At 48.5% G+C, this 14,880-nt stretch overlaps 1 protein-coding gene across 1 annotated transcript in view; it reads left to right on the plus strand.

The window, feature by feature from the left end:
- The window catches only part of SYT13 (synaptotagmin 13), a 46,168-nt gene that overhangs the window by 24,100 nt on the left and 7,188 nt on the right, over positions 1 to 14,880 (plus strand). Inside the window, exons 2-4 of the mRNA XM_054440813.2 lie at positions 6,452 to 6,677; positions 7,940 to 8,074; positions 9,619 to 9,920. Coding sequence (XP_054296788.1) covers positions 6,452 to 6,677; positions 7,940 to 8,074; positions 9,619 to 9,920 — 663 coding nt within the window. The remainder of the gene's footprint in view (positions 1 to 6,451; positions 6,678 to 7,939; positions 8,075 to 9,618; positions 9,921 to 14,880) is intronic.

Genomic DNA, 14,880 nt, shown 5'->3' on the forward strand with positions numbered 1-14,880 from the left:
ATCCACCATTCTGCTTTCTGTCTCTATAATTTTGAGGACTCTAAGTATTTCATTTGAGTGGAATCATACAATATGTGTCTTTTTGTGACTAGTTGATTTCACTTGGCATCATGTCCTCAAGGATCATCCATGTTGTAGCATGTGTCAGAATATTCCTTCTTTCTAAGGCAGAATAATACTCCGTTGTATAGATATACCACATTTTGTTTATTTATTCATCTGTTCATAGATATTTGGATTGCTCCACCTTTTAGTGATTGTGAATAATGCTGCAATGAACATGGGTGTAAATATCTCTTCAAAGACCCTGCTTTTGATTATTTTGAGTGTATACCCAGAAGTGGAATTGCTGGATCATACAGCAATTTTATTCTTTTTTTTTTTTTTTTAATTGAGACAAGGTCTTGCTCTGTCACCCAGGCTGGAGTGCGGTGGCATGATCTTGGCTCACTGCAACCTCCGCCTCCCGGGTTCAAGCGATTCTTCTGCCTCAGCCTCCCAGGTAGCTGTGATACAGGTGTGCACCACCAGGCCCGGGCTGATTTTTGTATTTTTGGTAGAGATGGGGTTTTGCCATGTTGGCCAGGCTGGTCTGGAACTCCTGACCTCAAGTGATTCACCCGATTCGGCCTCCGAAAGTGCTGGGATTATAGGCATGAGTCACTGTGCCTGGCTATTTTTCTTTTCTTTTCTTTTCTTTTTTTTTTTTTTTTTTTAGATGGAGTCTCGCTCTATCACCCAGGCTGGAGTGCAGTGGCGCAATCTCTGCTCACTGCAAGCTCTGCCTTCTGGGTTCACGCCATTCTCCTGCCTCAGCCTCACAAGTAGCTGGGATTACAGGCACCCGCCACCACGCCCGGCTAATTTTTTTTTTTTGTATTTTTAGTAGAGACGGGGTTTCACCATGTTAGCCAGGATGGTCTCGATCTCCTGACCTCGTGATCTACCCGCCTCAGCCTCCCAAAGTGCTGGGATTACAGGCTATTTTTCATTTTTTAAGAAAATACTATACTGTTTTCCACAGCAGCTATACATTTTACATTCCCACCAGCAGTGCACAGAATTCCGATTTCTTCACATCCTCACCAATGTTTGTTATTTTCTGTTTTATTGATAGTAGCCATCCTAATGGGTGTGAGGTGGTATCTCACTGTAGTGTTAATGGCATTTCTCTGGTGATTAGTGATGATGAGCATCTTTTCATGTGCTTATTGGCCATTTGCATATCTTCTTTGGAGAAGTGTCTATTTAAATCCTTTGCTCATTTTGAATCAGGTTGTTTGGGTTTTTGTTGCTGAGTTCCCCTATGGAGCTTTAACTTTCTGCACATCTGGGTTGCTTCTGAGTGGACAGAGTGTCCCTGGTGTCTCACAACTCAGCAGGCATGGAGAAGTCCCAGGGCAGAAGGCAAGAGGGGCATGGCTTGAGCCCAGTGTGAGAACCTGTGTGGCTGTGCCCATGGACAGCTGGTTGGACGCAGTGGGGGGAGCAAGCAGCAAAAGGTCCCAGGGACAGGTGAGGCGGAGAATCTAAGGAGGCATTTGAGGGGTCTGATGCACATCTGAGGGTGTGATTCTTCTATCCAGATGTGCATGCAATGCCAAGAACAGCTGTGCACCCATCCCCTAATTGTTGAATGCCTGTCTCCACTGGAAATCTTCCCTCATTCATCCTGCAGATATACTTCCCAGGCTCTATTCCTGGGCTTCAAGGGACACGTAGACAGAGAATATCTGATTCTAAGTCCTGCCCCTCCTGCACCCATGGTGGAAGGCTGGAGCAAGGTCTCTCTCTAGGGGCCTGCTACCCTGAGCACCTCCTTCCCCCAGACATTCTTGTTCTTCACCTAGAACCCTCCCAGGCTCCCTCTCTCAACCCCTGAACCTATTTTCTGTTTCTCTGGCACTGAAATTTCAGCTTTTTAAGTGCAAATATAGATGCATTTGAAAGATGTGATGGAACCAGGTTTGAAATACAATAAATAAGACTGTACAAGAGAAGGAGATAGGTAATCAGCTGCTGCTTTTGCTCCTTGAAAAGACTCATGTAGCTGTCATCAGACTCTGCTCTTGGCCTGGGCAAAGGCTGTAAGTCATTCCCAGCTAAGGCCAGCCATTTGCCACACAGGATAAAGTGGGATAAGAATAAACAGCAAATGAGGATGCCTTGGGCTGGATGCAGAGATTCAAGAGGGTTTCTTTCTACCCTAGGCCCAGTTTCTCTACACCAGGGTCATGATCTCCTGTGATGCTTGTGAAAAAGGCAATGCATCAGTTTTGGATGCTCTTGGCTGCAAGGCACAAAAATCCCAATTCAAACTGGCTTAAACAATAAGAACAGTACTACTCACGTAACTTGAAATGCAGAGGCAGGACAGATTGCTGGATTGGTTCGCTGAGCAGCTTAATGACATTGCCATCAAGGACACAGGTTCTTTCTGTCTCTCCACTCTGCTGCCCCAAGGCTGACTCACCTTGCAGTCACAAGGCAGAGCCACCCGCTTCCTGTCCAGGGAGGAGGGGACTTCTACTACTGTGGAATCCATGTCCCTCCCTTCCATCTGGGTTGGCTTCCCCAGGACTGGTGCCAACCCCTGGGAATCAGTCACCAAGACAATGCCAAGAACTGGAAGGATATGACCTCTTCCTGGGAGCTGAGGATGGGATGGAACCTAGACAACCTGGTGATGTGTAGAGCAGGTAAAGGGGAGAGGGAATGGATATTGGTAGACAACCAAGCAATGCCCAATCTTTTGCTCTAGGGGTGCATTTTAAGCTCTGGTAACAAGCTCCTGAGGTTATCAGGGACACACAAATTGAGATCCACTGAGGAGGGAGGAAGGCAGAGCCAGACTGTCAAGACTTGAGGCAACACAGAGTGAACTTCACTCAGAGCTGAGCCCAGTGATTATTTCCCCCTTGAAAATGCAAAATCATCCAAATTGCATCAAACTGGGAATGAAGCCCAGCCCTTTTCTCAGACGATTGAATTGGGATGAAACCAAATATAAACACAAAAATGTTTCCCAGGCCACCCAAACAGTCTTAGTTCTGGTCCCAACCAAGTGACAGTAGAGGGTGACTTTAAGTCAGGTGTGTGCTGAGGCCCAGCAGCCTCTGGGAACGCTTTTGTGCCGATGAATAGGAGGGAGTGGCAGTGGGTGGGCCCCTGAGATGCTGTGGTTGCCATTTAGGATCCAGTGGCAAGACCAACAGGGATTTTGCAGGCGGCGAGGGGGTGGTGTTGAGAAGCAGCTGCAGGGCAATGGAAATGACATGAAATTTGAAGTGAAAACATCTGGAGGCTCGATGATACATACCACTTGTCAGTTGTATGATTGCGAGCTTCCCTGAGCCTCAGTTTCCTCATTGTGAAACAGTAGGATGAAGGTAATACAGAGTTATATGAGATATTGAAGGTGGAGGTGACTTTGTGTAGGATAGAAAGATGGGGACACTAGTCATCGCTCTGTGTGTCTCTTCCAAGGGCCCTGAGCATCTGGTGTCAGGAGCACAGACTTTTACTCTCCCAACCCCGGTCTTCGCCTCTGCCTTCCAAATCCCCCTCTCTTTCAAGGTCTCAGTCATGCCCTGGCTCCTCCCTGAAGGCCAGCTCGGCCTCCCAGGCGCCTCTGATTGTGCCCTGCATGTACTGTGCACTGGCCATCATGTGTTATTTACACATACTGCCTCCCGTCCGCTTCTGTATTGTGGTCCTGAGTGGCCAAATACACTTATTTATTTCACCTGTTTGTGATCATCCCTAACTCACCTATACCTGAAAATAAAGCAATGGTGTCTCTCACCTCTTTGCAGCCTAAAAAAGCAACTCAGAATGTGGAGTGGGATAGCCTGCAAATCACCTGTCACTTAAGGTGACAGCCCAGAGAGGTGAAATGACCTGCCCAAAGTGACCCAGCTCCAGCGGCAGGGTTGGTACTGGAAGCCAGCCTCCTTGATGCCAGTGACACTCTCAGCGGGGGTGGAGGTGCAAAGGGGATCTGATTTGGCAAATCATACATGTCCCTCCCAGGGTGACTGGTTGCTGTGTGTAACAAGATAATGATAAATGTTTCTGATGGGGACTGCTGTGCAGGGGAAAGATTTGGAGACAGGAAAAATGTCGAGAGCCATGGGGGCAGTGGGCTTTGGGCCAGGCTGATCTAGGCTTACTCTGCTGCTGCCCTCACCAGCTGCATGATTACAAGTGACTTCACTCCACCGAAGTCAGAAATACTTTTAGAGCCCATGTGTGCCAGGCACATTCAGTGGTGATCAGGATAGAATCAGGCCCTCACTTGGGTTACATTATAATCTACTGCGCAGTGTTTCTGAGAGAAGAACTGAGGGTTTCTTATCTCCTCCAAGCCTCAGTTTCCTTATCTGTACAAGAGGGATAATCTCTACCTTTTAGGGAAGTTCAGAAGAAAACACTTGGAAATGCAGGGGCAGCAGCGGGATGGGGGGCCTGGCAGGAAGTGGTTGTCCAAGAAGTCCCCGAGAGTCCGGCCCCTGCTTCCTGCCCCTTCGGGCCCTGTTGTAGCTTCTTATGCACATCCCCTCTGTTTGTCCAATGGATGAAACTAATTAAGGAATGCCCCTGTCACCTAGGTCCAGTCTCCTTTGGGAATGGTTGGGGACAGAGTCTCAACCAGGTCAGAATGTCCAGGATTCATCCTGGGATAATTAAATAAAGAGGGTATAAAAATCAGAAACACAACTTTTTGAAATAGTGTAAACTGTTAACTGCCTCTCCTGCCAGACCACGTCCACCCCCACCCCTACACGGTGCAGGGTCACTCCTGCCACTGAGTAGGGCAGCCTGAGTCCTGCTGCCAGCCATCTGCACCCTCTACTCACTTCAGCCATGGAGATGGGAGGGCCAGGAGGGCCAGCATGGAGGGCAGGAGGCTTCTTGGGAGACTCAGTCGTAGATCTCAGTCTTCAGATCTGCCTGTCTTAACCTGAGGGCCTTTTTATGGGCTGCCCACCCAGAGTGCCAGCAGTTTAAGCTCTAGACCTGGTCTTCAATCCTGAGGAGCAGGAAGGCTCCTATTGCTACCTGTCATATTACTTTGAGTCTCTCAAATAGGAGGGAAAGACAGAAGATCCCTGTCAATGTCTCTGTAGATGCTGTGTGAGGAGCCCCATGTACTTAAGGGTTGACAAGCAGGTGGGTCTTTTTGAAAAGAAAGATTCCCCTTTGTTCGAAGCGAAAAGGGCCTAGCCTAGAGCACACAACTGGGCAAGTAGTACACAGGCTGCATTTTGTCTTCTACTCTGTCCTCATCCAGAGACTTTTGTGCAGTGCACAAACCATACAACATGGCAGCCCTAGTCACAGGTATTGATTGCATGCTCCCTGTGAGCTGACACCATGCTAGGCACAAGGGACACAGCAACCTGATGCCCAGTGATACTCTTAGTGGGGGTGGAGGTGCAAAGGGAAATTGATTTTGCAAGTCATACATGTCTCTCCCAGGGTGACTAGTTGCTGTGTGTAACAAGATGATAAATGTTTCTGATGGGGACTGCTCTGCTGGGGAAAGATTTGAAGGCAGGACAAACATCGAGAGCCATAGGGGCAGTGGGCTTTGGACCAGGCTGATCTAGGCAGAAGCAAGACAAGACATAATTCCTGTGCTCATAGATCTCACATACTAGTGGGAGAGTCTTACTACAAACAGGCCAGCCTATGACCAAAACAATATAGGGTGAGATCAATGCGGTGAAGGAAAGAGTGGGATGTGGTGATAGGGAGGGACAGGCTTGGGGGAGGGATTTAATTTAGATTATAGGGTTAGAGATGGACTCCTTGGTCAGACTTCAGGTGTGAGATGGAGCCAGCCATGCAAAAAGCAGCTGGAGGTAGGGGTGGGCAGTTTGTGAGGAAAAGTTAGGGGCTGGAAGCTGGACCAAGGAAAGAGCCCAAGCTGTTTGAGAAGCAGGGAGCTCAGTGACTGGAGGTGAGCAAAGGAAGGATTAGGGGCGATATCAGAGAGAAGAGCAGGATCAAGCTAGGCAAGCTGCAAGGAGTCTGGATTTTGTTCCAAGTGTGGTGGGAGCCACTGGCATTTCTGAGCCATTAGGTGGAGAAGAGGAGGAAGGAAGGGAGAAGGGAGAAGGAAGAGGCAAGGAGAGCAGACGAGAGCAGCAGAGTGGGGACAACCTGCAGCAGGTCCAGGCAATACCCATGGGCACAGCCATAGGATGGATGGGCTGATGGATGGAGGATGGATGGATGAACAGGGCCCACATCTCAGTGGACTGTGGATTTGAGTGGGTTTGGAGATGTTGTTAGACCTTCCTAGGTTGTGCTCTTCAGAGCAGAATGGAACCACACCTCTCCCTCTGCCTCCTACAACAGGTCAGTTCACCACTTCTCCCTTCCATGGGGGGAAACAGACAGGAGGACTCCTCTGTGGACTAATCAGAGTAATTTGTGTTTGCAGTTCAACGTCAAAAAATCCACGGAACCTGTTCAGCCCCGCGCTCTCCTCAAGTTCCCAGACATCTATGGACCCAGGCCAGCTGTGACGGCTCCAGAGGTCATCAACTATGCAGACTACTCACTGAGGTCCACGGAGGAGGCCACTGCACCTGCCAGCCCCCAACCCCCGAATGACAGTCGCCTCAAGAGGCAGGTCACAGAGGAGCTGTTCATCCTTCCTCAGAATGGTAGGGGTCTCCTGCCCCCTGCACTTCCATGGGCAGCACTCCAGTGGGGCTTGTCAATGTCTCTGTAGATACTGTGTGTGGCCTGATGAGGAGGCCGAGTGCCCCGGCATTTGACGCTGGTCAAGCACGTGGGCAGTGGGCCTCAGAATTATGGTCCTTGCTTCCTGACAACATGTTGCCATAGCACTTCTCCCCCAGGCTGCCAACTTTCCACTGGGAAAGGGAGTCCCTTTCAAGTCATATGCGTGCAACTACGAGAGAGGATAAAGAGCCATGGTTAAAACCATGAGCTTCAGAGTCATGGGTTTAATTTGCTGCCCTTTCATACACTTACTGTATGGCATGGGTCGCACGCTGTAACTCCATGAACCTCAGTTTCCTCATCTATAAAATGAGACTAGACTATTATCTGTCTGGTAGGGGAGTTGTAAAGTGTAGATAAAATAATGCACATAAAATGCATAATACAGAGCCTGGCACAAAGGAGGTAACAAAAAGCATATTGGGTTTTTTGTTGTTTTTTTGAGATAAGGTCCCAGGCACTTTCTTTTGAGATGGGGTCTTGCTCTGTCTCCCAGGCTGGAGTTCAGTGGCGTGATCATGGGCCACTGCAGCCTCAATCTCCCAGGCTTCAGTGATCCTCTCACCTCGGCCTGCTGAGTAGCTAGGACTACAGGTGCATGCCACCATGCCCAGATAATTTTTGCCTATTTTTTGTAGACATGAGATCTCACTATGTGGCCCAGGCTGGTCTCAAATTTCTGGGCTCAAGTGGTCTTCTTGCCTTGGCCTCTCGAAGTGCTGGGGTTACAGGCATGAGCCATCATGCCCAGTCAAAACATATTGTTATTATTTCTACTCTCCTTTTCATCAGCATCCACATCAAGAGTGCAGCACCTTTAGGTGTACCATGCTGCTGCTGGGCACTGGGGAAGATACGAGAAGAAGAGACATGATTGTCCCTGACCCAAAGAATATGTAGGCCTTTTAGAAAGACAAAACATAAAGCAGGGAGAGTAGATTGTTGTGTAGTCTCTGTTTTGTTTTGTGTGGTTGGTGAGGGAGCCAGTGGACACAGATGCAGCCTAATGGGCTGTGACATTGACCCCACCTGTTGTCTTGGTGTGGCCACTGTGATTCTGCACACAGCTGGGAAGACTTGGGTTTGGGTTCCTGGCATAGGTGATAGAGATGGGAAAGGTGTAATCAGGAAAGCAGAACCCCAGTGTGGGTGGCAGTGACGATTTCGACTTTCTTAACAGGTGTGGTGGAGGATGTCTGTGTCATGGAGACCTGGAACCCAGAGAAGGCTGCCAGTTGGAACCAGGCCCCCAAACTCCACTACTGCCTGGACTACGACCTTCAGAAGGCTGAATTGTTTGTGACTAGCCTGGAAGGTACGGCCCTTACTTGACTCTCGTGGGCTTCTGTGTGTCTATCTCCCCTGGAGAAGCTGTGCAGGCAGGATGGGATCATCCGCAGCTGGAGAGAGCATTGGATTAGGACTCTATCAACCAGACCCTGGAACACATGGAGCTTAGACACAAACATTTCCCACAATCCCAACCCCAACAGTCCAAAGTGGGGATTCCTGGTTGACAAACATTTTTTCTCCAAATGGTGATTCAAGGACCAGGCTCCTTCCAGCTGTGGCTCCATAACCCCCTCCTTGTCATTTGTATCCTTGCCATCTGTATCTGGCAGATGGAAGGAGAAAGAGAAGGAGAGGGCATAATCATTCCTTAACAGCCTCTGCCTGGACTTGGTGGACGTCACTTCCGCTTGCATCCCATTGGCTGTAACTCAGTCACATGAGCACACCCAACTGCAAAGCAGGCTGGGAAATGTGGGCTGGCGGGTGCCCAGGAAGGAAAGGAAATGAGTTTGGGGTGAAGAGCTAGCCGTCTCTGCCATAGATGAATTTGAAATTGGACAGGGCTTTGTGCTGGACACACAGCGTGTTCCGAATGGTCAGAAAAGTTTCTACAATCTAAGAGCCCAGCGGCCTGAGGGTGGCAGGACGTCCTTGGTTTCTCTGCCCTGACAATTCACTTTAAGGTCAGCAAATAAAGCTAAGACTTTGCAAAGGAATCAGGGCCAGCAATGGGGTCAGATAAATTGCAATTTTGTATATAATTCTATTTTCTGAGGCTTTTTCCTTGTATTATCTTTTAAGATGTTGAAGTACCTTCCTCCTATACTTTATTATGTTTGGTCTTCACACCAGGGCATTTTACCAATTAGGAAACTGAGGTCTGGCAAGTCATATGACTTGTCAAAGATCACTGCATCCAACTGGTGACAGAGCCAGGACTAAGTAGTCCCTTGAAGTTCAGTAGAAAGCTCTTGCTGTTAAGACACATAGCCTCAGTTCTTCATCTTCTCTTCTTGTGAAATGTCAGCTACCACTTTCCAAATGATCACTGAAGAGCCAGTCAGAAAAGCACCAAAGGTGTAAATTTCTGGGCAGATCCACACATTGTGAAGCATTGAAAACACCAAGGTTCAGAACATAAAGCCACACTCACTCGTGAGGTAAGAGCCAAGTGATTCTCATGGAAAATGGTTACGTGGTGACTATTTAAAGTTCAGAAAAAATGGTTACGTGTCAGCAGCACCACTAATAAAGGCCCCCAGCAGCAAGCCCTGGCACCTTGGCAAAATTTCAGAATCCGGAGTTCAGGGGGCCCCAGGAAATGCCAAGTCTTGTCCCTGTTCTCCAAGAAAGAGAATCAGCATGTGCTGAGGCCAGCCCCCTCAAATGATCTATTTCTAAATGTCTCGCTGAAAGGCGATTCCCTGGTGCCCGGGGTGGTCAGCCTTTCAAACACCCAAGGTCACGTCGTTAAGCTGGATTCCACAGCCCTAAGCAAGGCGTGCTTCTGCCCCCTCCACTTGTCGTCGGAAAGTCCCACGCCTGTGTTGTTCTCCTTGCCTGCAGCTGTGACCAGCAACCACGACGGAGGCTGTGACTGCTATGTCCAAGGGAGTGTGGCCAACAGGACCGGCTCCGTGGAGGCCCAGACAGCCCTAAAGAAGCGGCAGCTGCACACCACCTGGGAGGAGGGCCTGGTGCTCCCCCTGGCGGAGGAGGAGCTCCCCACAGCCACCCTGACGCTGACTTTGAGGACCTGCGACCGCTTCTCCCGCCACAGCGTGGCCGGGGAGCTCCGCCTGGGCCTGGACGGGACATCTGTGCCTCTAGGGGCTGCCCAGTGGGGTGAGCTGAAGACTTCAGCGAAGGTAGGGTTACCCCTGGGTTAGAAAGGTAAAACCTGCCCGTGCAGCATGGGATGGCAGAACCTGGTGTCCTCCCAGCAACTCGGTTTTAGCGAACAAGCCTCAGAGACCTCCCTGGCTTGGGGCTGGAAGGGAGGTTGGAGTCTTGAATGGGGCAGAGGGCTAGAGGAGACCCATGGCCCAGGATCTGGGATTCCTAGTGTCTGCTCCTAGTCTTGGCTCTAACTTGCCATGCAAAGACTTTCTCTGCAGTCATGGAAAATGCCATGCTGTGTGTATTACCTTTACTGCTATGAAGTATTGTCCCCATTTCAATCCAGTTATACTCTGTGTGCTCCTACTATGTGCCAGACACTGCAGGGCACTCTACCTTACTCTGTTTGTGCAGGTGAGCATGAAGGGGGAAAGGGTGGAGACCCACCACTCAGGAGTATACAGACTAGGGGACAAATTGGCACAGACAAATGATGATGATATTTGATGTGTTCCACCCTAAGCCATGTAAGAGGGACCTAACCAATGTGCTCTGATAAAGAATTCTAGAAAGCCCCATGTGCTGGGCTCTGAAGAGCAATCAGGGCTGGGGGCAGGCCCAGAACCAGGTGGTCCACGCAATCCCCAGACTCAGGATGATTTCCGCATATCTGCTGTTGGGGGCGCCACAAGTGGGAAAGAAGGGTCCTCTGAGGTGCCGCCTCCCTCAAGAGAGGGGACCCTTGGGGAGCAAATCATTGTTCCCCATGGGCCAGGACAGCAAGGGGGTCTGGGAAGGTCAGGGCTACAAGATGGTATGTAGTTACTTAGGGCTATGGGTCAAAGCTCATCTAAGGGTCTGCACTGTGGTGCCTTGAAGGAACCTTCTGGGTGACTAGTCTCTCAACCAGATGGGCAGTGCTAAACTGATCTAAAGACTGTGTAGCCTGCATAGCCTCAAACAGGTATTATTAGGCCCTTTCCAGAAAATGTTTGCCAGCCCTCATGCTAAAGCAAAAGGAAAAATACTGATTAGGGCACTATTTTTTTTTTTTTTTTTTTTTGGGAGTCTCACTCTGTTGCCAGGATGGAGTGCAGTGGTGCGATCTTAGCTCACTGCAACCTCTGCCTCCTGGGTTCAAGTGATTCTCATGCCTCAGCCTCCCGAGTAGCTGGGATTACAGGCACACGCCACCACACCTAGCTAATTTTTGTATTTTTAGTAGAGACAGGGTTTCACCATGTTGGCCAGGATGGACTTGATCTCCTGACCTTGTGATCTATCCCCGTCCCCCAGCCTCCCAAAGTCCTGGGATTACAGGCGTGTGCCACTGTGCCCGGCCAAGGGCACTATTTTTTAATGCTCACCATGTATCAGTTACTATGCTTAGGACTCTACCTGAGTGCTGCCACTCTCCAAATCAACCAGATGAGACAGACACCACGACTATTCCCCTTACAGATGAGGAAACTGAGGGTCATAGTAGTTCAGGAATCCACACAGAGTCCCACAGCCAGGAAATGGCAGACCTTGAGGCCGGGTTGGTCTGACTCGAAATCCTGTGTTATCTCATTACCTGCCATGAAAGCCACCTGACAAGTATGAGGTGTGACCAGCAGGCACCTTTCCTAATAGACACCCAGACTGCAGGAGGGAAGAGTACATTTCACCCACTGCCTGCTCCTCTTTTTGCTATGATTTCCTCCTTGCTCCATTTTTTCCTCTTTTCCAGGCTCAGAAAATTGTTAGAGAAATCACAGCCACTCTCAGATGGAACTCAGCTGTTCCAAAGCCCACTCTCTAATTAGTGTGTGATTTGGGACTTCTGTGGAATCACAGATGGGGATCCTGGGAGAAGGAATCAATACTTAGGATTATTAAACTAGTAAACTAGCTTTCTCTTGAGATGCAGAGGCTCCCCTGCTGGGCTCTGAGACTTGGTACAGCCCCCAAAGGGCAGAAATCCAGCCAATCGAGGCAGAAGTCTCAGGCACCTAGCAGCTTCTCTCACCGCCCTCTAGAAGAGCAGCCATCATTCACTCATTCATTCATTCTGCAAATACCTTGCCCAGTTTCTACCATGTGCCAGGCACTGTGCCAAGAGCTGGGGACACAGCAACAGTAATTAAGATGAAGCCCTGACCTTGCAGCTCATCCATCCTAATAATTATCATACTTTCTGTAGCTGTTTCTGTTCTGCAAATATATACTCACAACCACTTTGATCACTGATCTGTTTACTACAAATGTGAACAACCTCAGAGGGTGGCATGGAGTCAGAAGTAGGAGGTGACCTTCTGGGTGCATAGGGCAGGAGAAAGCTGGAAGTCCAGGCCAGGGAGCCCCTCGCCCCATCTAGGGGGTGTGGGCTGATTTGAACAAGGAGAGTGGAGCCTTCAGTCATTGCAGCCCAGATGTTTTTCTTCTCTAGGCCAGATGGGTTAACAGACGTGCCCACGGTGCCCAGTTCTAGCTGGAAGATACTCAGCCAAAAGTGCCATGTGCATCAAGAGCGACTCACAGGGCAACCCACTCCAAGGGCAGTCTTTTATTATTATTATTATACTTTAAGTTCTAGGATACATGTGCAGAACATGTAGGTTTGTTACACAGGTATACATGTGCCATGTTGGTTTGCTGCACTCATCAACTAGTCATTTACATTAGGTATTTCTCCTAATGCTATCCCTCCCCCAGCCCCCCACCCCCCGACACACCCCGGTGTGTGATGTTCCCCGCCCTGTGTCCAAGTGATCTCATTGTTCAATTCCCACCTAAGAGTGAGAACATGCAGTGTTTGGTTTTCTGTCCTTGTGATAGTTTGCTGAGAATGATGGTTTACAGCTTCATCCATGTCCCTGCAAAGGACATGAACTCATCCTTTTTTATGGCTGCATAGTATTCCGTGGTGTATATGTGCCACATTTTCTTTATCTAGCATGTCATTGATGGACATTTGGGTTGGTTCCAAGTCTGCTATTTTGAATAGTGCTGCAATAAACATATGTGTGTATGTGTCCTTATAGTAGCATGATTTATAATCCTTTGGGTATATACCCAGTAATGGGATCACTGGGTCAAATGGTATTTCTAGTTCTAGATCCTTGAGGAATTGCCACACTGTCTTCCACAATGGTTGAACTAGTTTACAGTCCCACCAACAGTGTAAAAGCATTCCTATTTCTCCATATCCTCTCCAGCTTCTGTTGTTTCCTGACTTTAATGATCGCCATTCTAACTGGTGTGAGATTGTATCTCATTGTGGTTTTGATTTGCATTTCTCTGATAAGCAGTGATGATGAGCATTTTTTCATATGTCTGTTGGCTGCATAAATGTCTTCTTTTGAGAAGTGTCTGTTCATATCCTTAGCCCACTTTTTGATGGGATTGTTTGTTTTTTTTTTCTTGTAAATTTGTTTAAGTTCTTTGTAGATTCTGGATATTAGCCTCCAAGGGCAGTCTTGCATGGTTCACTGAGACCTGAGAGAAAGGGAGGGGCAGGGAAAACCAGGGAAAGGAAGAAGAAAGAAAGAATTACTTTAGTCTGCAGGTACTTTCAGCAGCAGTGCCCAGGGAGCAGGTGCTGTTGAAATTGTCTGGCTATGGTGCAGCTGGCTAGGCTAGTCAGACCTCACCCTATGCAAAAGTGAAGAGCCCTGCAGAGGCTGACAGGTGCTGACTCCTCTCACCTGGTCTGCAGGGAGCAGAGGACTCAAGTCTGGTCATCTTGTGGCTATAGCCCGTGCTACCTGTGGCCCTCTAATAATCGACCATGAGCCAAGAGGCTGGTGCCCATCCCAACTCTGCAGACACCTCTCTGGGTGCCTGATACAAGTCTGTGGGCCTCAGTTCCTTCACTGTGAAATGAGAGGGATGGGGAGGGCTGTCAACTGAGAAAGCTGGAGAGCCACGGATTCAGGACTTAGGTTTTGCTATTAGACTGGACCTCCTTTCCAAGGCTTGGTTTTGCCACTTCCTGCCTACATGACCTCTGGCAATGATGTTCCCTTTCTGAATCTGAGGTTCTTATGCTTAAAATGGGGACGAAATCAGTAGCCCTCTTGGGGTTGTCATCAAGATTATAAATGGGATGTGTTACCCTTTTTTCACAAATGTTTATTGTGTGCCCACTGTGTCCCAGGTGCTGGAGTTGCATAGTGTGAACGGAGGCCACAGTGGAGCTTACTTTCTAGTGGGATGGACAATGTAATTGCATCTCACACACAGTGTTTAATAAATGTTAGCTGCTATCATTCATTTCATCACCAAGATCCTTTGAGGCTCCCAAACCATTTCTTCATATGACCAGTCCCTCAAGACTTGTGGAATCATTGGGGTCATGCAGAAATGGAGGCTTAGAAAAGTTAAGTAACTTACCCAAGGTCATAGAGGTAGTAAATGGTAGGATTGGAACTCAGACACAGTTAATCTGGTTTAGAGTCTATGCTCTCAGCATTGCTCTTATTCTGGGTTATTAATAATTGTTGTTTTGACTGTTGTCATTAGAATTGTAATTTATGACCTTTACTAAGGACTTGCTATATGCATTTTCTTACTTCATCCTCTGATATCTATATTTCTTCATAGCATTTAATGCTGCCCAATGTTATATATTAATCACTTCCTGTCTGTCTTCCCCATGTGACTGCAAGCTTCCTTGAGACTGATTCTGTTCAGTTCCTGGCTTTATTTATGGCATCTGGAATATAGTAGGTGCATTACATATGCTTGCTGAATGAATGAATCCACGAGAGGCCACAGTGAGCAAAGAAAAACTGATTTCAGCCCTTCTGAGTGCCTGGTCCAGGATGGATGAACAGACATCCTGGGTGTGACAGGAGGGGAGGAAGCTTAGGGAGCCATGGTGGCTCTTAGCCAGGTCTCCAGCCTGGTAGCAGACCTCATTGAATAACTCTCATTGCACAGCTGGGAAAGAGGGACAAAGCTGGAGGGAAGGGGCACAGGACTGAAAACTGTGACATCTGGAGG

This window comes from Pongo pygmaeus, chromosome 9 (genome assembly GCF_028885625.2).
Source record: "Pongo pygmaeus isolate AG05252 chromosome 9, NHGRI_mPonPyg2-v2.0_pri, whole genome shotgun sequence".
Lineage (NCBI taxonomy): Eukaryota > Metazoa > Chordata > Mammalia > Primates > Hominidae > Pongo > Pongo pygmaeus.